Source organism: Xenopus tropicalis, chromosome 4 (assembly GCF_000004195.4).
Source record: "Xenopus tropicalis strain Nigerian chromosome 4, UCB_Xtro_10.0, whole genome shotgun sequence".
In the NCBI taxonomy this organism is placed as follows: Eukaryota; Metazoa; Chordata; class Amphibia; order Anura; family Pipidae; genus Xenopus; species Xenopus tropicalis.
Genome location: NC_030680.2, coordinates 65314100 through 65338976, shown reverse-complemented (window position 1 = coordinate 65338976; position 24877 = coordinate 65314100). Strand labels below are relative to the sequence as shown.

Genomic DNA, 24877 nt, shown 5'->3' with positions numbered 1-24877 from the left:
ATATAAGATAGGTATAATAATGGGATCACTACTCTGGCTGTAAAATATATATATGTATCTGTTAAAGGAGAAGGAAAGTAATTTGCCACATTAGTACCACCTAGAACACTTTATTTATTCTGCAGAAAACTTTATCATACCTGAGTAAACAACCCTAGAAGCTTTCTCTGATTGCAGCTGCCATTTTAGCTTGGTATTCATAGCTTCCTGCTTGTGGTTTAGCCATTATAGCTCAGATCACACATTCCTAATGGTGGTGGGAGTGAGAGTTATGAAGCCTTATGGGATGGGGAACAGGAGAAGGGAGAGAGAAGAGAACTGTGCAGAGTCTGGCCCCAGGAATGAAGGATTTTTCTGAGAGAGGAAGTCAGATACCCTAAGAACATGTTTACAAAAAAAGGAGACAAGATATCCTGTGTTTCTTTCGATAGAGGACTTAATGTAGCATTACTGTAAGTGCTTATGGCTGTATTTACATAGACCTTTCTGATAAAGCTTTCTTAGTTTTTACCTTTCCTTCTCCTTTAAGGGCTAATTTACTTTGATGGCCAAAGTTAAACAAACTGGAGTAAATAGCTGTATGTTGTGACCCACAATGCTTTTAATTAATTCTAGAGCCCACACTTTATTTGTATATAGGTCATTTGGCTTATGTTGTGTTTGCCTTGTGTGCCAAAAAATGCAGCAGGCATCCTTATGGTAGAAACAAAACATTAGGTGAATAGCATTCTAATGGGTGCATTTTTTTACCAATGAATGTGCCTAGAGCTTTTACCTGCCATTGTCATTATTTTTAGCATAGAACTGTGTGTATTGTTTGTAGTGATTTTGCAGCTTTCAGTTAGAGCAATCAAGTACCATGTGACAGAGTAAGTAAATGGAAGGCCCTGAAAACCAAGATCCCTTAAGGGGCTGACTGTGCTTGCTGCTTGCCTGCCAAAGCACATCATAATAGAAGCTTGCCTTGGGAGCTGCTCTGCTTTATCCTCTCAGTGCAGAAAATCTGCACACTCTGCGGTTGTGCCCTCTTCTGTTGTCTCTTAAAACTTTAGGCACACAGAATACTTGTTATAGATTTAAGGGCAATTAAATAAACAACAGTGAGTATTAAAATGTCAGTACTACAAACTAAGTTTGGTGTCAAATGATGCAAGTGAGCTAATGAGACTCACGCTCTATGAAAGGGCAATAATGTAGACCTAGGCCTGCAAAGTCTGTATCTTCTGTGGTACAGGTGATCAAAAAGGATACATTCTGTATAGAGCTGAAAAAAACATTATTCTGTAAGCTCCTTAAATACTGCTGTATCTAGGATTTAGAGAGTAGTGACAAGTTATATTTTTAGAGAACACAAGTGATTCATACATACACAGTAAAGCTGGCTATATATGTACTGTTACAATGCATGGTTCAGTATAATTTTATGATTATTAGTTCATGTAGGGAGGTGTGATGTTCCAAACTGTCTGTGTGCTACAGATTTTCGTGAAGATGTTTGCTGTCAATGTGCCATGTGAGCCAGTGCATGTTGTTTTGGCAGATGCTGCAGTTCCCTGTTAACTTCAATTCTGAAGTCTTAAAGGAACAGTTCAGTGTAAAAATTAAACCGAGTAACATATATAGACTGCACAAAATAAAAAATATTTGTAATATAGTTAGTAAAAATGTAACCTATAAAGGCTGAAACGAGCAGATGTCTAACATAATAGCCAGGATAAAATGAAAAAACAGCAGCACTCCGGAAATGTTGTAGAAAAAAGTGACTTTACTCAAGTGCACACAGCAACGTTTCGGGCATAAACCAGCCCTTTATCAAGCCTAGTCAAACAAATACAATCAAGTGTTATATACCCACAGGAAAGGGAGGGACCATCACTCCAGCCCTCCATTTAACCCTTTGTGTTCAATATACAAATTTTCAATATATAGATTGCACATATCAAATTTCAAAATTGTAAAAAACATATAAAACAGCACATATATATGCCATAATAATACTTCCATAATATGCTCTAGTGTATCAAGTGCATCAAAATGTAATAGTGATAAATATACTGCTAACGTATAGGAACAATAAATGTCTTACTTTAATGTATTTCATTAAAAATAATTGCTTTTTCCTTATTTCTTTTTCTTTTTGGCTCCGATGCCAAACTCAGGGGACAAATCACCCCTGAATTGTTAGGAATCTGGAGCTTCCACATCTCTGAATCTTACTGTCTTATATAAATAAGTCTTATAATAATACTGTCTTATAAAATAGTTATTTATATAAGACAGTAAGATTCAGAGATGTGGAAGCTCCAGATTCCTAACAATTCAGGGGTGATTTGTCCCCTGAGTTTGGCATCGGAGCCAAAAAGAAAAAGAAATAAGGAAAAAGCAATTATTTTTAATGAAATACATTAAAGTAAGACATTTATTGTTCCTATACGTTAGCAGTATATTTATCACTATTACATTTTGATGCACTTGATACACTAGAGCATATTATGGAAGTATTATTATGGCATATATATGTGCTGTTTTATATGTTTTTTACAATTTTGAAATTTGATATGTGCAATCTATATATTGAAAATTTGTATATTGAACACAAAGGGTTAAATGGAGGGCTGGAGTGATGGTCCCTCCCTTTCCTGTGGGTATATAACACTTGATTGTATTTGTTTGACTAGGCTTGATAAAGGGCTGGTTTATGCCCGAAACGTTGCTGTGTGCACTTGAGTAAAGTCACTTTTTTCTACAACATTTCCGGAGTGCTGCTGTTTTTTCATTTTATCCTGGATATTGTTTTACCCTGGCTGAGGGTTCAGCTTGCACCTGGGGCTACAATTATCTGGTTTGTCCATTGTGTAGCACACCTTAATCAATTTGTTAACATAATAGCCAGAACACTACTTCCTGCTTTCAGTTCTCTAACCTCTTAGTTAGTGACTTAAGGGGGGCCACATGGGACATAACTGTTCAGTTGTTTGTGATAACGCAGGTCAGATTCAATAGCAAACTAACTAAACAGTTATGTCCCACATCGCCCCCCCCTCAAGTTACTGATTGGTTGCTGACTACAGCTCTCTAAGGTGGTAGCAAAGAAGGAAGTTTTTAGTTTGCATAGTCTATCTATTTTAACCCAGTTTCGTTTTTACCTTTACGGTGTAATGGACCTTTTCCCTTCAGGACATGTATAATAGTCCTACATGGTAGTGCAAGGCAGTGCATTGCATCTTTTATATATGCCTGTCTGAATCAGCCATATCTTCCAGTTTATATACAACATGCAACTGTCAAACTTCTATTTCACTTTCTGCAAAATGTCATAAACTATAAGACAGTTGTGCTTTCTATGAAGCAGAAGATGTAATGGATCATTGTGTTTTCCTACTTCAGTGACATGCTGCTTGGCAGTCGGTTTTGTAGTGTTGTCTGCAAAATATAAAGTTACTCTAAAAAGCACACTTTGTACTATGATTGTAAGATTATGTTAACCTCTGAGTTTCCACAATTGGTAAATATTAATTTGTCAATAAACAATCTTGATACTATCTTGCTTAGCCATTCCACAAAAAAAATGTCATCCCTGTAAGTCTGACACCAAGAATATTAATGGAAAGGATAGTGGTGCCAGTACTGGTTTGGGATCTAGGCAAACTGCAGATTTATGTTTTGGAAGATTTGCTTTTAACTTTTTGTCAGTGCGTTGGCTAATTACAAAGCAGATTTATCAATGGTTTCCTCAGCTCAGTGGAAATTAAGCATTTCCCCCACAGCAGGAATATTAGTCACTCCATTTAACAGAGAATTCTAAATATGCAATACCGTAGATGTTTTCGAGAACATTTTCCTTGCAAAGTTGAAGCAAGAAATGATGTGTGAGATATCAATACATTAGTAAAATACATGATAATATTTGGAAATCTCAATGGTGAGTAAGGTTCCCTCTTAAATTTTTTTTTGCTTTGTGCACACTTTTTTGTTTTTTCATTTTTTGGTTTCAACGAGAAACTGAAATATGAATAGGAGGGAGACTAAATAGAAAGATATCTAATAAAAAGTAACAATAACAATGAAATTGTAACCTTGAAGAGCTATAGTTTTTTTGGCTGGTGGGATCATTGAAAAAAATTTAAGGCTGAGTGAAAAGTTTAAGTTGTTAACTTAAAGGTGAAGTAATCCTCTTTTTTTTTTTAAAAAAAAGGTATAGAATTGTGTTTTTTCACACCAAAATATTTATTTGCAAAATTTGTTGTTTGTGATGGCTTTTCAAAATATATGTGCATACGCAAGTTGTTCAGTGACCACATTTAATAAAAAAAAAAAAACTTTTGAACGTTTTTGTTTTTTTTTAAATGTAATTGGGGAAAAAGCCACTGGTGGGATTGGATATCCAGCATCCAGGAACACCATTGTAAATTGGAGTGAATGGAAATTAAGGGTTTTCAGCTATGTGTTTAAAAAAAAAAAAAAAAAAAAAAAAAGGTTATGCATGCATTGGGTGTGCATAGAATGAAATAGGGAGAGATGAGAAAAGAGAAGGCAAGCCCAAGAAATAAGCTTGAACATAAATATAGACTTGGACATGATGTATACATGATGGACAAATTCACTTGAAATTGCTTCTCTTGTATTTGACTTTCTCCGATATATTTCCTTCCCTATTCTCTAATAAATGAGATTCAGCATATTCTTCTCTTTTCCAAGACATGAATAAATACGGAAATTGTTAATTCACATAATAACTCCAGGGAACAAAAATATTCCCACTATTAACCTACCACCATTCTACATTTAATTAAAGATTATTTTAACCAGTCTTTAAAAAGTAATTGGAGTGTAAAAATGAACATTAATTTATAATATACTGTTTAATGATCTAATAGATCAGTCCTGTCCAGCCTTTGGGTCCTGAGCACATTTGGAATCATGTTAGGGATTATTCAGAAGTTGTGAGTCAAACTTATTTATATATTAGTAGTTGAGTAGATCTGTTAATTTAATTCTGAAGTGCTACACTGCATAATTTCTTAACTGAATTCTCAGCAGAGTGCTGCTGAGATCTGAACGCAATAAAAAAAAAAAAAAAAAAGAGAGCCTTGGGCAGCTATTAGAAAAGTGAAAGGATTCCCCCCTTTCACTTTTCTAATAGCTGCCCAAGGCAGTCTTTTTTTTTTTTTTTATTACGTTCAGATTAAGTTCAAGGCCCTAAAAAAATAGTTGTCACTATTCTTACTATATTGAAGAAAAGACTTGCACAGGTATGGGACCTGTTATCCAGAATGCTCTGGGGTTTCTGGATATCTTCTAAAAAATCATATACACAGTAAAAAAAACTCAGTAGGTTGTTTTTCCTCCAGTAAGGATTAATCATATCTTAGTTGGGATCAAGTGAAAAGTACGGTTTCATTATTTATTATTACAAAGAAAAAGAAAATCAATTTTAAAAATATGAATTATTTGATTGAAATGGTGTCTATGGGAGATGGTCTCTCCATTCTGAGTTTTCCGGATATCAGGGTTTCTGGATGAGGGATTCCACTTTAAAAATGGTTGAACCAAGCAACTGTTTGTATTACCCCTTTATTTTACAGTATATATGTCTAATGCAATACAGATGTATAATTTGTTATGTTTGTGAAACTTTAATATTTTTAATAGAGAAGACATGGACCAGGAAGAAAAGGCCCGCTTTGGGGAGCTGTGCAGTACAGAGAATGGCAAGGGAAGAGAATGGTTTGCTCGATTTGTCAGTGCCCAGGTAATATTCAGCACAACAATATGCATATTATTTGATAATTCAGAAAAAAGATCTAACTTCTGGGAAACCTTTTGGATCCCCAGTTTGATATTTCTTAAATCTGCCCAATGTGTCCTAATTAAAACTGCATACCATTTATAAATGTATATCTGTATAAAAGTATCATTATATAAATATAAGCATTTTCCCTGGTCTAAATGTTCAGCATAAGAAGACAAATCCAACCAACATCTAACATTGAATTTACCAGTAAACTTTTTACTACTTGTAGTTGTAATTGTACGTTCTCTTCCCAGCGTTGCAATTCCAAGTGCGTCTCAGAACAAACCTTCTATCGACTTGTCCAGTCTTTTGCTGTAGTGCTGTTTGAGTAAGTGTTTTGTTAATGAGTTCATGCTTCAGCTCATGTAAATCAGAGTGCTGTGTCTTCAGTCTCTTTCTTCTCACACTATCTTAGGTGCCACCAGATGGATGATTTTGGGCCTGCCAAGAGCTTGATGACTATGTGCTTCACTTACTATTATACTGGTGAGCTCTTGCTATGTCTTGGTGGGACCTGTCAAAATGGACAGTTAGTGCAGTGCTATCACTGTTTCCCCAGCAGATATAGTTAAAACACTGCCTTGAATCATTTATTGCTCCTGGCACCAAAATACTTTCAACATTGCTTTCTTTTATTTCAGCTTTTTTATGTATTCTGCTTACTCTGTCCTAAATACTCCTTTTTTCTCTTCACAGGGAAAGTAAAGCCAAATATTACAGTATACATATTGAAAGCAAATTTAATTCCAATTCATGTTCCAGTTGCATTCATCAATACATCAAAATAATTTTAAGTTTTTGTACAAATTATTGCTACAAAGTAGCTCCGCTTCTTACCTTGACTACATGTACACATAACATAATATAGAAGTAAGTGTGGCCACTTGGCTGCAGAATAGATAAGTGCTGCTACTTCAAGGGGACATTAAGTCAACACCAGTAATGAAGAGAGTTGCAAGGGACAGACAAATACATCTTTTTATAGCCATTTTATCGCATATAGGACAATTGCAAAGTATTCGACTAATACCACATAGGGCTGATTCTTGGCCTGTGGATAAACACAGGCCAAGAATCAGCTGCTAAGTTTGGGTCAGATCTCTGATGTGCCTGAGCCCCAGAGCCTTTGCATCAGCCTAAATTCAGGGACACAGTGGCTCCTGGTGCATTCACATCAGAAAACAGATCAGGTGAAAAGGCAAAGGAAATTATATTTTATTTAATACAATTTTTTTTTGTCTTTACCACTGTTGTCTCTCTAACTCTTTAACCTGCATGTTATGGTTATGTTCTGCGACAGGTAGAGCACACGTTCCTCCCACAGAGTCAAGAGAGAAACCAGTGAGCACAGGGAGCATTGATGCATATCTGAAGTCTGCCAATAGCTGGCTGGCTGAGAAAAAGGACAACGTGGAGCGGCTCTTGAGGACCACATCAACCACAACAGAAAACATGAAAGGATTCTTTGGAGGGTTAGAAAGCAAACTGAAGGGACCACTTTCTAAAAAAAATGAGTAAGTTATTTGGAGATATGATCATGTTTCACATTAATCATTCACACATCACAATCAGTTCACAATCACATTTCAATAATTCTGGAATTCTCGCATCAGATTTAATGTGATGAGAAAAAACTTATCTGATTTCATTCCAAAATTTTTCATAGACTCCCATTGAGTTTTAATGAGATAAACAATACTGTAGTGTTTTTCTTTAACAAAATTGAATCCATCCCAAAATCTCCAAAAATTATCTAGTGACTGATTTACTAACATGGCTGCTAAATTGCAATAGTGAAGTAACCCATGGCAACCAGTGAAATCTTTCATTTATTGCAGACTGATTTTTCCTGTTTTTCTGGGTAACCTTAAAGGAAAAGTAACACTAAAAATTTTTAAGTAAAAAATCTATTCTACCCTGCCCCAATAATTGCCCTATCCTGCACACCATTTATTATTTCGAATGCTTTATTAGAAAATACCTGCTAAAACTTGGCTTCCGGTCATTTGAAATAGGGCGATACGGCGATGCAGGGCAGCATCCACTATGTGACGATCGATTGATCGATCCTAGCCTGACTTCTTCCTATACAGAATGAAGGCTAGGGTCAATCAATCGATCGTTGCATAGTGGATTCTGTCCTGCTTCCCCATATTGCCCTATTTCAAATGACCGTAAGTCAAGTTTTAGCATTTAGTTAGTATTTTTTTTTAGTTTTTTTTAATAAAGCATTCAAAATAATAAATGGTGTGCAGGATAGGGCAATTATTGGGGCAGGGTAGAATAGATTTTTTACTTAAAAATTTTTAGTGTTACTTTTCCTTTAATGGTGCAATTTGGCATCTGTTTAGTAAATAAGAACAATAATTTATCTGCACTATCTTTTCAAATTATGTTATACCATTTTATGGGTACAGATGTATTTTATAATGCATATAAGCAGTAAGGCATTTTCTCCTTCACAAAACTTCTGTAACCTAAAAAAAGGAATTTGGCACCATTTCTTCATGTGAGCTTATCCCTTAACCTCATGTTATCAGCTGTTTATATTGGGTGCTATTTTACTGAATTATATCAGTGTCTTCTACATGAACTTTCCAGCAGGTGAACCACTGGTTATTCGGCCCCTATGCTTATGCAATTTATGTAACTTATGCAAAAACTAAATTTCAAAGAAACTTTTGTAACTTACGTATAAACTCCGCTAAACCCCCCCCAATCAAATTACTGACTTTAATTGTTGTCACTATTTTTATGAACTTCTACTGACTAGTTATTGAGCCTCACAGCAAGATCATTGCGCCCCTAAGCTTACGCAATTATGTAACTTTTGCAAAAACTTGCGTAACTTCCATATCAAGCAATGAACGCAGAGTAGGGGCAGGTAGGTGGAGAGGGGTTTACCTTAGAGTAAACGCCACTGATCCTCAATAAGCTAAATGACTTATTAGCAAATTAATCAATGAAACTCTTTATATGAACTGCTTATTAGAGTAACATCAGCTGTTTATATTGCACAAACAATGGGCGAGGCCAAATTTTGGGACTGAACGCTTGTGTTCATGGGGGGGGTCCCAAAAGTTTCTGATGGCGGCCTGAATGTAGTGTATGTATAGGTGTGGTTTATGTGTAAAATACTATACACAACAAGTTATTCCTTTATCATAGTGTGTGGAAAATATTATGATGGCGTAGAATGTAGTAACAAGGGTGAAGGTTTGCCAAGGCCTAATAGTTTGTATTGTAATACTACTATTAATTTGTTTTTTTCATATGATCACATCATCAGTAATGGTTTTCATGTTGGGTAGCCTGGATGAGCACAATTTTCTGGTTTGTTCAGGGAACTATAGCTTCTAATTGGTGCTCAGACTGTTATGGAAACTTAACAGAGGAATATTTATTTAAGCATTATCTAGTAATGCTGTTTCAGGAAAGGTGTATAGGTTTGGCCTTTGCAGTAAAAGTTTTATTGTTTTGTTTTTTCTTTCAGCCAAAGTGAGAACCACACAAAAGAGAAGGCTTCTGATAACAGTGAGTTTTCTGTGTTGACCTTTCTTTTTATCGTTTTGAGATGACTTTAAAGAAAATAATTTGTTTCAAGTAATTATAGTCTATTATACTGTTGTCTTGCACTGGTAAAAAATATGTGGTTCCTAAACACTACAATAGTTTATATAAATTAGCTGCTATGGAGGCAGCCACTCAATCTAAAAAAAAATGAGAAAAGCACAGTTTATATAGCTGATAAGCTCTCTAGAATACAATGGGTTTATGCGGGAACATAAACCAGGGTCAGAACTACAGGTCCACAGAGCAATATAATAAATACCTCTCATACCTCTCTCATATAAAATATAACATTTGGTGGCAATTTGTTGTAGGTTCTAGATCGACAGATACAATCTTTTAAATGTAAAATATATATTTTCACTTTTCACACAAGACTTTTAACCATACTTTTTAACATGGAACTGTTAACACATGTTTGAAAACTGACAGTTCCACCCCCACAAAAACCATGTTTCAATATCTTGCACTGATGAGATCCAAGAAAATCGAAACAAACTGTCTGCAAGTTCATATATGATAGTTTGCTTGGCTTTGAACTCTCCGGCTGTATCTGTGTTAGTTAAACCAGCTCTTCTGGATGCATAGTTGGCCACAGGAACATTGAGTGATTTGCATGTCTCCACCTATGATACCATAAGTGAATTTTTATTTTAAAGGCAGCGCTATGTGTGTAGCATGAGGTAGTGAATACCTTCTGTTTTAGGAAGGCTGTCATTGCTTGTCTTGCATTTGAGAATGGGCTATTGGGCTCTTTTTTAGCCCCTCTCTCCCTAACCAATAAGTTTATTATATTGCTATCTAAACACTGCACTGCCCCCTCCTTGTCAGAGCATGGCATCAAGCCTTCGTTGGTGGGAAATAGTGTGTCATAATAAAAAGAGATACAGCTCAGTGAGGTCACAACTTTGTGTTTGTGGTTACCAGAACTGGTGCAAGAAAAAGCCGCTAATATCACTCTTAACACTTGCTTGCCTGCTGCCATAGCTGTTGTTTTTTTTTTTTGTCCACCTATTTTAATTTACTATGGGTTTTTTGCTAGTATCCCTTCAAAGTCCAGAGGAGAAGAAAGGAGAGAAGATATACCTTTATACACACCTGAAGCAGCAGCCTATCTGGTAAGGAGCAAAGCATGTAAAGAAAAACAAAAAAAACATGCATCAATCCCCCTGTCTGAGAGCTTTGCTTAAAACCTGGACTAAGCCAACTGGAAACTATTATCAGTTCCCTATTTATATACAGAAAATAATAGCTACTTTGGTGAAATCGAAGTACAGACTAAGCAGCAGTGCAGAAATGTGCATTAATACTTTAGTATATTTAATGTAAACTTGAAAAAGTTTTTCCAATATAAAGCTATTACATATGGCATTTTGCTTTGGGACCCATCTTCATAAGTTTCAAACATATCCCTTACAGTTGCCCTTTAGCGCAGGACTAGGCAAAATAATGTTTTAGTGCTCCAGAAGGTAACAGCTGATTAAAGAGAGTTAGTGAGTGTTCCCTATAGAGGGATTCAGGGATAGATTTCCAGAGGTAAGGATCAGCAAGATTGAAAGATTTAAGATGAGAGAGCTCAGTGTGTGTGTATGCTGTAGAAAAACGGAGGCTCTGAGAGGAGCGGAGGAGACGACCAGGATTGTGCAGAGAGACCAGTGATGAAATGTAGTGAGGAGCAGAGGAGTGAAGGGATATACACATGCCCATTCCTATTTTATCTAGTGCTTTTGTGAAGGAAAAAGTTGTGGTAACAAAGCAGAAAGCAATAGCCCAGTGTCACTTTTTCATAAGATGCCATTTTACAATACTGATCTTATATTCTGCGCAGTACAGCATATATAATAGAGGATTTCAATTCATCTTATGATAGCAGATGGTGAAAGTAAACACTCAACAAATGATATAATAAACATGCACCATTCACATCTGGGATATAGGTTTTGCATACACAAATGGTGCATTCTTTCTAGAATATCACGTTCAGTCCCTTACACCTATACGAAGATCAGAACAGAGTGAGGTTCATATTTTCTTTGTCTTATCGGAAATGATTATAACAATGGCCTCTGATTTCCTTAAACTGATCATTGCAAAAAGTAATTTTTTTTTTACATTAGGGAGCTCTCTCATAAATTGATTAGAAATACTTAATGGAGAATGGTGTGGTCAGAAACATAAAGGGCATTCACAAGGTGCTGTTCCTTTCTCTTTAAGTGCCTTGTTTTTAAGTAGGCCAAAAATGCAGTGCTAACAGTGCACTGAAAACAACCTCCATAAACTAACACTGAAGTTGCATCTGACATTGTACTTTGCACACCACATTGTGGTTGTAAATGACCCTTTGTACCACTTTGCCAGCATAATATAATTATATCCAATTAAGTTGTCTTTACTATTTCAGGCATACCCTACGTTTCTGGAATGCAGCATTTTTTGACGCTGTACACTGTGAGAGGAGAAAGAGATCACCCACTACTAGGTAATTAACCTGTATTCATTAGTTTAGAGCATTAGTTTGCTCTCAAATTACTTGCCTTCTAGTAGAGCTGAAATACTAACCCATAGATCTGGTGGTTCATGTGCAGTGGTGCTTGAAAGTTTTTGAACCCTTTAAAATGTGTTGTATTTGTATATGAATGTGAGCTAAAACATCATCTGATTTTTAAATAAGTCCTAAAAGTAGAAGTCCTAATGAACCAAATGGAACAAAAATTATTGTATTTTATCAAGTATTTATTAAAAAAAAGACCCAAATATATTTCTGCATGTAGCAAAAGTAAGTGAATTATGCTCTCAGTATTTGGTGTGATATTTGGTGTGACCGCCCCCCCTTCCCCCCCATGTGCAGAAATAACTGCAACTAAATATTTGCGGTAACTGTTAATCTGTCCTGCACATCGACTCGGAGGAATTTTAGTCCAATTCTCCATACAGAACAGCTTCGGCTCTCTATGATAATCCTAAGGGCTCACTTTTTTTCCACACACAGATATGTTATTGGATCATTTTTTTTAAATTTTTGTTTAGCTAGGTTCTCTTAATCTAAAATACAGAACATTTTGAAGGGTTTACAGACTTTTGAGAACCACTGTATTCCCAGGCATAAAAGCCCATAAATGGACACCTTGCATTCCTCTAAGTTTAAAAAAAAAAATTGTATTTTTTTTTAATAAATATACATTTGTCATAATCATCAATTGGCAATTTATGGACAGTCAGAATTTTGCTTGTTGAACCTATAAGTTGCCTGCTTGTCATTATGTGCTGGAGGCAATGACTCCCCAACCCCCCTATTAAATGAACTGCTCATGCATGTCCAAGCACACACACATGCGAGGGGGAAGGTGGCCTAGGGCGCCCGGTTGGCTGGGCCTTGTAGAGCTTTTGCTATGGCATTATGTTTGCTTGTGACAGGGCAAATCTACCTCATTTTAATAAAAGTTGGGACACTGTGTAAAATTTAAACAAAAATAGTGGAGGGATTAGCAAATTATTCAAATTCAAAAGGAGCAGATATTTTTCAGAAAATAACATTTCTCGATTTCAACATTTGAAATGTTGTCTTTGTACTATTTGCAATTAAATTTAGGTTTTAAACGATTTGCAAATCTCTTTAGAAACCTTACAGCTCCCACTCAAGGGGGGAAGTCTGGCTGGCCCAAACCCCTTTCTGTATTGCCTAGCTACACAACTGCAATACTACTAGACGCACAAGTGCTGGGATCCTTGGAAGAAGCTTAAAAATCTTTTATACAGAGGTACAGCTTACACAAAAAGCTACCCTATTGATGAAGGCTACTGTTAGGGCATGGGAATACAGTTCCACCCAAACCCTCACCATTGCTTAGCCTATACCTCCCTTATGGTGTAACCCCAACCTTTGACATCTAAACAGACTTCCAGATCCTCAGTTGTGTGCACAGTATAGAATAAAATATATCTCAGATGTCATGGTGAAGGGCAAGCTGCTATCCTTCCCAGAGCTGAAACAATTGTTATCCCTTCCTAACAAATTGTTCTTCTCATACCTTCAGTTAGGATATGCAATAGAGGTTTAATTAACCTACCACTAGACACAACCCCAAAAACTTTGGAGCTCCTGATTCACATGATGAAGCTTAAGGACATATATACATGGTAGTATATGTGGGGTTTACAAGTTGGGATCATCTCCACCCAGATGGCATTATTTGTACTGAATATACCCCCTCCATTCACCAGAACCATCACATTTTCCCTCTTACACATCATCTTCAGTTAATATCTGCAAATATCACACGTGTGCTATAAAGTTCATGCAGTGAAGAATGCAGGCTTACACAGGCAGAACTTACTTTGATAAAAAGTCTTTCTTAGATTGAGCACTAACAGTTAAGATGAGCTCAGGAGAGTGGGTTAGGAGAAAAAATAGTAGCAGACAGCTAGACTAGAGCAAAGTTTCTACTAGAACCAGTAATGCCTTCTCTTGATTGGCTGCTAGACTGGAGGGGTGTGTTTAGTCTGAGCTGAGAAGATTCACTGCCTTAACTTGGAAGAGAGCATGCTCAGAGTAGCCAACAGCCAAAGTAAATTCCTAAGGGAGGGGGCTAAGTGGGTTAGAGATGGGGAAAAGGCATCTTGAGTGATTTAGGGGATGCTGCAGCCTTACTATTAACCTATAAACCAAAATGGAAGGTATTTAAAGATTTCAAAGAGGCTGTTCAATGATTACATTGTTTTACATTACTCCCCAACAATTGCACAAAATCAACCCAGGTCGCGAGTGCCCCAGATATGAGCACGCCCCTGCTGATTTTCTCAATTCTGGGGAAAATTGGCCAAGCATATAAATGAAAGGACCAACCTAGTCCTTCCACTAGGCCCTGTAGTTCTACTACTTAATCAGGTCGAAGAACTGTCACCCCATAGGGGACAGCGCGCCTAGAATATTATGTATGTATGCAAAAAAAAAACAATTGCATTACACTGGAAATAAGACAGGAGGCCAACAATAAGAGCATAGGTAGGCTTGATTAATAATGCTATACCCCTGTATAAGCTCAGGTATATAAAAGTGGAGGCTGCCCTACACATTTCAACAAAGTCTGGGAACTCTTGATTGACTCGGATCCCCCTCAAACCTCTTAATTTTCCCTTGAAATAAAGCACATGATCTAATAGGATTCCAACAGCTTTCTCCACCATGCTCACTGGGTGCTCACACAGAGGGGCAGTACCCTGCCTGTTGTCAAATATTGTCCTACTACATCCTGGAGTGTATATGGGTAAGAAAATAAATGGTTTGCAAATTATCCCATTCTCTTTTTATATTCTTTATCTCTTTTATTGCTTTTAATACAAAACATTAACAAAAGAAAACAAAACAACATATATATAAAAAAAACAGTAGCTGCGTTAGTATGATACATTACCTTTTTGTTTATGCACACACAGTCATCAGTAGGGTTACGTTAAAAAAGCAGCATTGCCACAATATCCCTTTCTGTTTTATTTACATTTTACAAAGTGTCCCAACTGTTTTGGAAACAGGGTTGTAATACTATAGTGAACAATAAATAGAACTTGTGCTTAAAATGCATTGTATTTTATGAAAAAAAAATCTATTGTTTTTTTGTTATTTGTTGCACTAAAAAGTGTTGAAAAGGTGAAATTGAAGCGCATTTATTTTACATATGATCCCTTGTCCTTGGTACTTGTATTGTTATATATATTAGTACTGCTACTGTATATAATATGAATATATGTTTTATGTCTCCCACATTGATGATAGAGCATTTAATATCAGCTGTATAAGATCACACAGATTCTGCTAAGGAACTAAGAAATTGGATTTGGGCAATAGGAAGTAAGCTTTGTGCTGTGTGGTAATTATAATATAGTGCCTTTGAATAGATCATACTCATAAAACAAAGTGTGAGCAATATAACGTAGAGAATTTTAGATTTCAAGCTTTATGTAACTTTTCAGTTCATCTCATTACTATAGACGACCTTTTGTAGAGTCCGAAAATAGATAATGAGGCTTTAATCACCACTATAAAAAAGCTGCATAAACATGTTGACATTTTCCTTCTAATTAGCCTCTTGCAGTCCTCAGAGAAGACTTACTTTTCAGCTGCTCAATGCCAGGTGTTTTATTACCTGACTTGTCACAAGCAGCAGCTGAACTTTACTAAAAAGCCCTCAAAAGGAGCATTTGCCGCTCATACCATGTGGTGATGTCAACACCCCAGATTCTCACTGGGTTTTTGATGAATGCTCTGCAGATTTTTTCTAATGGTAGCTCTAAAGGAAACCATTGGCTACTGGTCCTGAGAAGGTTTGTCATATATTGGATTGTGGCAATTTTGGGAACAGGAAATCTGTGATCTTGATGCATGGTCTTGCTTCTTCACTTGCCAATGATTTCATTTATCCTTTCTTTTTAACCCTCACCTCTGGAATGACTTGTTATCTTTATCCCTTTTCTAACCTTGTTTCTGCTGCCACTTCAGAGAGAATGCTGGGGAGGAAAAGGAGGAGAGGTTGGTTGGCATATGTTATTTAGCTGTGTATCCTTCTATATAGTATGTGCTTTGCTAAGTTTATGGACAGCCAGGTGGCATATAAAACTGTTATCTTTCCTGTAATAAATGTCTTGGAAGCCTGAGTAAGTCACACAGTTGCTCTATTGTGAAGTAAGTAATGCACAGATTTTCTGAAAGGAATCCCAGGATTCATCACTTCACAATTGAACAGGATGAAGAAGGGGTTGGATGACTATGTACAACTAAATGAGGGGTGGGTAGATGGTCCATAAAGCACAGGTAGATTATTATAGTTTCCATTCAGTTTATTAAATCAGGTATGTCTTTGCTGTTGTCAAAAAGGAGAGTATATTTCCCAATTATGTACAGTATTCAATCAGTTGGCTTGCAGGCCAAAAGGACAGATACTGTACAATGGGTCATGTATGGCATGGCTGCATCTTCTTTTTCCACTCATTTGGGCCAATAGGCCCAAATGATAACAACAGCAGAAAGTAGAACACAGAAAAAGAACACTTAATTCTAAGCAACTTTGCAATATACATTCATTACATATTTGTAATGTTTTTTTTTAGTTATTTGTATATATAACTGCTATTAAAAGTAGTGTCTTCCTGTCTTTTCTATTCTCTGCCCTGGGGGCTCTGGCGTTTCAGACAATGTAACAAACCCCAGTGGATTTTACAAACCTGTCTTGCTGGAGGTGCTTGGCACTTACAACATTGTTTAAAAAGTAACAACCAGGAGTTCAGCAAATGCTTCTTTCTATAGCAGTTACATTTACAAATAACTTTTAAAGCACTAATAATTTTTAATAAATTGATATTGGAAAGTTGCTTAGAATTAATCAACAAACCTAAGCCTAATCAACAAACCATAAGCAGAACAAAAATAATCTTTATGATTTTATCGGGATATGTACTGCCAAGTTTTACAGTTAATATTTAGTGCTTTTTTTATAAAGTTTTTGCAGTTTGAATATATTCACTGATGAACCCTTAAAGGGGTTCAGTTAATTTTTAGTATGTTATAGAATGGCCTATCATTAGCAACTTTTCAGTTGGTCTTCATTTTTTATTTTTTATAGTTTTTTTTTTAATTATTTTCCTTCCCCTTCATACTCTTTCCTAGGTTAAATTGGATCCTAGATAGCAATAATATACAATAATAGACACATACAAAGTATAATGATAAATACAAGGTATGGTTGCAAGCTAAGAATCAAAGAGACAATATGATAAAGGTCCCTGTCCCATAGAGCTTACAATCTAAATTGGAAGGTAATTTACATACACAAATAGGAGAATATTAGTGCTGCAGGTTACAGTGGGTGACACTGCTATATACAGTAATTGCTAGTTCCCACACTAGATGCTGTGCGAGTGCTCGGGGGGCACGCTCATACAGAGGGGTTAGTCGCCGTATCGCCTTTCTTCAAAAATGTGTCCATAGCGTGGAGAGGAGTGTTATTGAGGATTTTTTGGCTAAATAATAGGTGAATAAGTACAATGCAGCTGGACATGGGTATTATTTAGAGGGTGTAGTTTTAATTTTATTAATAAAAATAGTTTATGTTACTGTTCCTTTAAGCAGTTTGTAAGATATTTTTTGTTTAATGCGAAGCCACGATAAAGACTTTAGCAGGGGAAGGGCCTGAACTCAGAGAGAGAGAGAGAATTTTGGAAGCAGTATTTAAAACAGACTGTAGGGGGGAGAGATAGGAGTTAGGGAGGTCAGTTAGTAGCAGTAGTCTAAGCAGGATAGAATGAGAGCATGCATGAACAGTCTAGCTGTTACAATTAAAAGAAAGGGATGGATTTTGGCAATATGGTGTAAGAAAAAGAAAGATGATAAGTTCTGTTTTTGCTACTTTAAATAGCGGTAAAACCTTTCCGATTTTTCCGCGCAAGCGTACGAAAAAGTCCTGCGGCATGCGAAAAAGTTGTGCGGACGCCCAAAAAATTAGCCGAAAATACGCTTGTAGCGTTCGTGCTTTTGTAAATGTGCCCCATAGTCTTACTAACTGAGCATGTTCACTTGGTCTGTGTGTCTGTGCAGGAGTGAGGCATTATGGGAACTTTCTTTACACAGCTCAGCGTTTTTTCTTCCTGTTTGGCTTCTGATCTTCTGAACAGGTGAAATATGGGGAGACTTAAGGGCACTATTGAGACAACTAAAGGTACTTTTGCTGAAGCTAGATTGTCTTTTTCCCAAACCCCTCTCCCCAGCCAAAAGTGGCTAGGGTCATGTTCAAAGCAGTGCTTGCACCTGATTCACTGGCGCAAATGTCTATTGATGCAAGCCAGCATGGGAAACCTAGTGCTCCCATCTGGTTGAGGTTCCACTCTTCCGGTGCATGTGCAATACAGTTTGCCTACTTTGCGAGCGCCATTGCCACAGGGAGAGGTAACCTCTGCCGCCACATTTAGTTTCAATGTCTGGTGGCACCTGAGGGGGGAAATTGTAAGACTGATTTTAAAATATATACAGGCACCCTTGGGCTCTAAAGCTGCAACCCTACCCATAAGCACCGGACCCCACCGGACTGCCCCCATTGGCTTTCAGTGCATGCACATATTTGTTATGCACTTACGTATAATAGATATTCTATCTCTAGCTTATGGGAAAACTGTAACACATGTATAAGGTTAATACCAGGCTGTTTCTAAGCCTGCACAGGCCAAGAAACAGCATCTACTCATATATTCTCTCTTCTGTGTCTACTCCCAGAGCCTCTGCTTCTGCCTGTATGCAGGCACACTGAGTGGATTTTGGGGCCGAAATGTATACTCATGCGTTTTAACATCTAAATCTGCTTAGTATGTCTGCACGTGGGCCAACACCATAGCACCCGGTGCAGACAAAGGAGAGAAGACATGATCGGAGAGGCAGCCTGGTTTGGCTTTAGCCTAAGGGCTTTGAATGTGTTACATTTGTTCCACTGTAATGAGTATTGCTTTTCTTAATCCATCTTTGTGAAGTGTTAAATACCACTTCCAGAACAGTTATCTTCCCACCTTCCTAAAGGACATGCTATTCTGTGTGACACATCCCCTATTCTGCAGCTGCAGATGGGAAGCAACAATGGGACGCCCATATCAAATGGCTAACCTTCAAATTTCTAATCACTGCTCTTTAACTGCTGCAGCTTCTTAATTACAGGCGGCAAACAATAGAGCAGGTGGAATCTGTGTCCATGCTATTATCTCTTAAAAGGCTTAATACTGTACATTTCAGCACTTCTTGAAACCTCACTCTGTGAATTTACAAGCCCAATCACATATTAGTATTCGACTCTATAGAACTGGGAGATCAAACTTCAGCCTTAAGATTGTATAAATACTCCTCAGGGCAAATACTGGTGAATTTTACTTTTTGTGCAGTATATCCCCTTGTTGAACATGAGTGTGACGAGCAGAGCTTGTGCTAAACATACTCCTTGCATACCGTTTCAACCATGAAAAATCTGATTGTTGTTTTGTTATTTCTTGATTCTTGATTATTTTTGTGTTGCAAGGTAGATAATTAGATTACCAATATACAACATTTACCTAATTATTTACTTCCCAAGGATCAAACATGGAATAGCTTAACATTCTGTTTGCCATGTTTAGCTGTTTAGCTCCAGAAATAACAACTAGATATTTTGTGGTCTTTTATGGGTAACAGTAACAAACTGTACCCTGCACATTTTTTTTTATGATGTATTGTGTGTTTTGAAGAGTAGTTTTTCAGGAGTGAGGTTGTCTTAAGTGTCATAAGGCTGCACTATGAGGACACAACATATATGGGATAAAGCCTCATTAGATATGGACTCCAAGATGCTCCAGGGTGACTTCCAGTTTACTTCACCCTGCCCTCATGGAAACTGTAATTAAAAAAAAGTCTGTGTAGTTTTTTGGTAGGGTATCAAGTCCTGTAATATTTAATTTGAGAAAACTATTAATAACAATGTTCCAAAGTGAAAATTCAGGACCACTTGACCACTCCCTATGGTTGTAGCAAAAAAGAAAAACTCTTACCAACACACCCTGGCTCTCCAAACACTGAAGCTTGGTGCACAGATGCTGGATGTTTCGGCCAAAACAATTATAAGCAGGGGAAGCTCTTGCAAATTTATTGCAAATGTGCAGCGTTTCGGAGCTTGACAAAGGGGCTTTTGGCTCTGCAGCGTTGCATGTTCGCAATTAACCTGCAAGGGCTTGCCCTGCTTATAATTGCTTTGGAGTGCCAGTGCTTGCTCTTTTTCACTCCCTATGGTTGCCCAGACCACACCTCAGACCATTCTTTTACACGCAGACCAAACCACTTATTTTAGTAAGCAATAAGGCCTGACGCAAATGCTCCCAATATTGTTTATAATAACTAGACCTACTGTACATCTACCCACTTACAGGTTACACTTACAGATTATTTTAGGTTTTCTCCCTTCTGTTACATTCCAGAGTCCAGAGGTGTGGTAACTAAGTTTGTCTAGGAGCAGTAACCCATAGCAACCTATCAGCAGGTAGAATATACTGGTCACCTGTTTAAAAGCAAATATTGTATTGGTTGCTATGGGTTACTGCTCCTGGACAAACTTAGTACCTTTATATTACATAACCCCATATAAGCCTTATTTTCACATATGCCTTTTATAACCATATTTTTGGTAGTGCCATATTATATGCGCTGCATCACTAAGCAGAAGATTGGTGTTAATGCACAAGTCATAGTAGTAAGTCATGTTTGCCCCAGAGAAGGTTGCATGCAAAATTCCTTATATGGGAAAAATTAAGTTGCTCATTAAAATTATTGATAAACATAAACAAATGCTGTGTGATAAGTGCCAATGATATTTAACAGACATAATAAGAATACATGTGACGCCATTAATATATAGGAGAAAAAATTCTGTGTGTGATTCCTCCTATTTATATTTCTATAACCAACAGAGATAAGTGGTCTCACATGACTCAAGAAGAGCGGGATGACAGTCTTCAGTTTAATGAGAACATAACCTTTGGGCAGCTTGGGTAAGGTCACTGTCTACTAAGTTGTCCGCTATTGCCTTGTTTTTATTATTATTATTATTATTATTATTAGCCACTAGTGTTTTGTATTTCTGTATAATATGATTTTAGAAGTTACAAAATCCTTTGTAAATCCTTTTTTGCATTCCCAGCACATTCACACACAACATGTTGGCCTTTGGGCTAAGCAAGAAATTGTGTTATGACTTTCTAAAGAAGCAAGCTGTGATTGGAAATCTGGATGAAGGTGAGAAGATTCTTTGCTATTGTAGCATAATACAATTCTACTACAGCCAATACAAAAATAAAATAGGTCTACTCTTGTTATCTGGGGTCCTTGGTTTATTAAAAGAATTCAGCAATTGGGCAGATTTAGCAAAGCATGTATCTGCTCACCACAGAAAATGCACCCACTTTATATTCATTCCTATATTATTCCTAGATTTTTAGAAGCATATTAATCAATGAGTGAAAGTAAAATTATATAATTTGCCTCTATAATACATAGAATTACTGAACCTCTAATAAAAGACTCGTGACTTTTATTACAGAAAAATTTAAGCAACTCACGGACCATATTGACCAAATGGCTATGGAGTAGCCCTGTAAAAGGGGCAACCTTCCCACCTATTCCAGTATTGAAACACTAAAAAGGAAGAGTGAACTTGCAAGATGGGCATCTTCCAGGCCTGTGTGCAGGGGGCACCTGCCTATTTCAGTGGAACCAGATAGAAAAAACTTGTACAGTATATATTTTGCAAGAAATAGTGTAAAAATCTTTTGTCTACATATGGAAATGAGAATATTTATTGTAGGTAGTGTGTGTACTCACTGTATAGTGGGGTGGGAATGACAATGTGAAACAGTGTTTGTGACAGAGAGAAGCGTTTGTTTATTTTTGTATAGCCAGAGAAGCTTTTTAAACTTGTTTCCTTGCCAAATCAGCATGTGTTGTATTGCGGCAGCTTCTTACTAGAAGAGAAACTGATCGTGAAATAATAATACATTTGTCTTGATAATTGTGCTGATGGGGAATAATTGTGTTATTTTTATGTGCATAGATGTTTTATGCAATAAGTGATTCGGTGGGTTAAAAAAAAAAAAACAACAAACTACAAATATGTGTGTTTCATATAAAAGTGGCTCTGTCTGATTTAAAAAAAAAAAAAAAAAAGTATATATATATATTAAAAAAATAATATATTACAAGACAGTGGATATGCAGAGAAGGCATACAGTTATATTAGAAAAATATGTTCTGGAATTAAGGGGATAGTGCAAGTATATGAGCACTGTCTGATTAGGATTATCCAGTTTTCCTGGTTACCACGGTAAGGGACAATGGAAAAACACCTCTTATACCCAGCATACTAAAGAAACTTGGTTCTGAGCGAGTCAAGGTCTGTTTGATATCATTGAAGCTTATTGCTATTGATGCTGACATTGTCTTTGTCTCCATAGGTATTAAAAGGATTATCAGGCTTTTGCAATAGAAAAAAGTAGCTCTGCTGTTCAGTTAGGATGTTGAATAATACTATTTACTCTAAGCAAAGGTTGGAGTGTAGCCTTAGTGGGGAACTACTACCAACTGTCCAACTATATGCTTGTTCTCTGGTCATGTAAGCCTAATAAACTAACCTTGTATCCATCTTACTAGCCATGACAGAGACCTCAGAAAGTCACTTACAGACCAAAGCTCATAGGTTTATTTACCATGTACATGAGCAGCACCACTCCCACATAGCCACGTTCATCAACTTGCATTGTTATTGTTGTGCTATAATTCAGTGCTGTCATTTTGTTCTGTGTTGTGTAATACTTTGGGGCCACATTTTATCTTCTTGATTTGTAAAACAAGAGTATTACTACTGAGTTATTTTGTGCGTCTTTTTGAAACAGTTAGTTTGTATTTTTGTACCTCAAGCAGTAAGCAGTTGGTTTTATAGCATGCAGCTGTTCTGTTTGTGTAACCAGCATCGCTATTGTTTGTACATAACATGTACAGATCTGTAAGCACCAGAGCTCTGCTTCCACACTTTCTGTGTTTCTGCGGATTTTGTAGCTTTTTTTTTTTTTAGGACTGTTCATTGGATGTAAAACATATTTTACATTTATTAAATCCATGCTAATGCAGTCTTTTTGCAACTTTTATTTATTTTTTTTTCTGCATGAATTACTATAGATTTGTTTAAAATTGTGAATAACCCCTAATAAGCAAACCAACCAGGTTCCATACCTGCCAAAGGGGACAAATTAGTCTGCACTTACAATATACCTTCACTACTACTCATATACATCTCAATCTTCCCAAAACCCTGCCTATATTCTAATAATCCCCACCTTTTTAAGGGGCCATATTTAGGGACCATGCCACCTAAATTTGGACAAATAGGAGGTATCATGTTGTCATTGCTTGGGGCTCTCCCTTGAATATTACTTTATCAGCAGCACCTTTTCACAACTATTAGAGGTGCTTTTCTATAGATGAGAATGCCCCACCAAGGATAGTTCTCTTGCATATGTAATGGCAAATGCCTTGCTCTCTTCCTGCCTATTTAAATGAATATAAAGGAAATATAAAATATACATGTAAAACATAGCAAGCTGAGGTACTTTCATTGAAAGGGGCATGCTTTAATACCCTGCTATACTGAAAGGTTGTTACTACAGTGGGTAAGTCTGTGTTTAAATCTGATATTGTTATTCTGGACTTGTATTTAGTTATATAAAGTTTGCATAACATTCAGGGGTGTATCTAGCAACTCTTTGGCTCTGATGCAAAATTCAGTGCATCCTCATCAGTTTCAAAACCCTAAGCTCCCAATGACAAATGTTTTTTTTACACTCCCTATCTATCCACCAATATTCCTCCATACCTGTATGTTGGAATTAAGCACTGGGCCCTTTACTGTGCAGTATTTTATTTCTGTAGTTAAAGATCTGATATATGCCCATGTGGCCCCATTAGTTCCCAGGGGGCCAATTACAGTTGAAATCTGTACCACCTTTAGCTGCCTTCCTGATACTATTCTGTATTTTGTATGCGTGTCTATAGGTGGCTGCCAGAAAGGGTGGCAGCCCTAATATTAACTGTGGCTGATATACCCTGAGAACAATGTAGTTCATTTGCCAATGCTTTGTATGTGTTGCACCTAATTGTTTATTTTACATGGGCAATAAATAAATGCAAAACAGAATGCTCCTTCTATACAGAGTCTGTTGAATATTTGTGGACATTGATGGCCCCTGTGTTTTGCACTTACTGTATTTGTTGTATTCCCCCTGGAGTATAAAAGACATAATGTGAAAGCAGGCAGAATTAAGATTAATGTTTTGTATTATGTATAATCTGGCACACACAACAGTGTGAAAAAATAAATAATTGTCCAACCACGACGTGTCTGTCCATTCTTATGTAGCTAGATATCTGGAAATGTCTGGCCCTGTTGTGCAAACATGTACAAAGTGTTCTGTTCTCTTGGTTCTCTGGTTTGTAATCTTTTGCAGCAGCCCAATGTTTTGAACAGCTTCTGAATCCCATCAAGGTGCCGAGCATTCACACAGCCATTTGTAAGCACAGGCCTGTGCTTATATTCCATCAAGCCTTTATCATTAGTGCTGAGCTCATGAAAATGGAAGATCATTAAAATGGAAAAACCCTTAGATTTAACTATGGTTCAACACACCACATATTTAACTTTGGTTGTCCTGAACACACTTTTCTAGCAGATGGTAAATGGTTTTTGAAAGTATTTAGTTAGTTTACCATCACATCCTTGTGCAGAATTCCTTACATTGTCTTGTCTCTGTTTATAAAGAACTGTATTCACTTGCAGAATTGCAATATAACGGATAACAATCCTGCTATCGGTTTATTTTATTATCTGGCAAATTTAGGAGGTTTTATTTTCTTCTTTCTTTCTATATAAGACCACTTGCTGTAGCTATTTACCACTGATATCTGGCTATGCCTTG

The 24877-nt window shown here is 36.8% G+C and overlaps 1 protein-coding gene across 2 annotated transcripts in view; it reads left to right on the top strand.

Moving 5' to 3' along the window:
* Positions 1–24295, top strand: part of kiaa0513 (KIAA0513) — a 71063-nt gene extending 46768 nt beyond the window's left edge. The window contains 11 exon segments of one of the 2 annotated variants that reach the window (NM_001102984.1): positions 5653–5752; positions 6049–6122; positions 6210–6280; positions 7095–7308; positions 9288–9328; positions 10407–10482; positions 11766–11843; positions 15858–15887; positions 20825–20905; positions 21055–21149; positions 21454–22076. In NM_001102984.1, the coding sequence (NP_001096454.1) occupies positions 5653–5752; positions 6049–6122; positions 6210–6280; positions 7095–7308; positions 9288–9328; positions 10407–10482; positions 11766–11843; positions 15858–15887; positions 20825–20905; positions 21055–21149; positions 21454–21503 (910 nt within the window). In that variant the 3' untranslated portion in view covers positions 21504–22076. 2 annotated transcript variants of the gene reach the window in all.
* Positions 24296–24877: the final 582 nt, after the last annotated feature.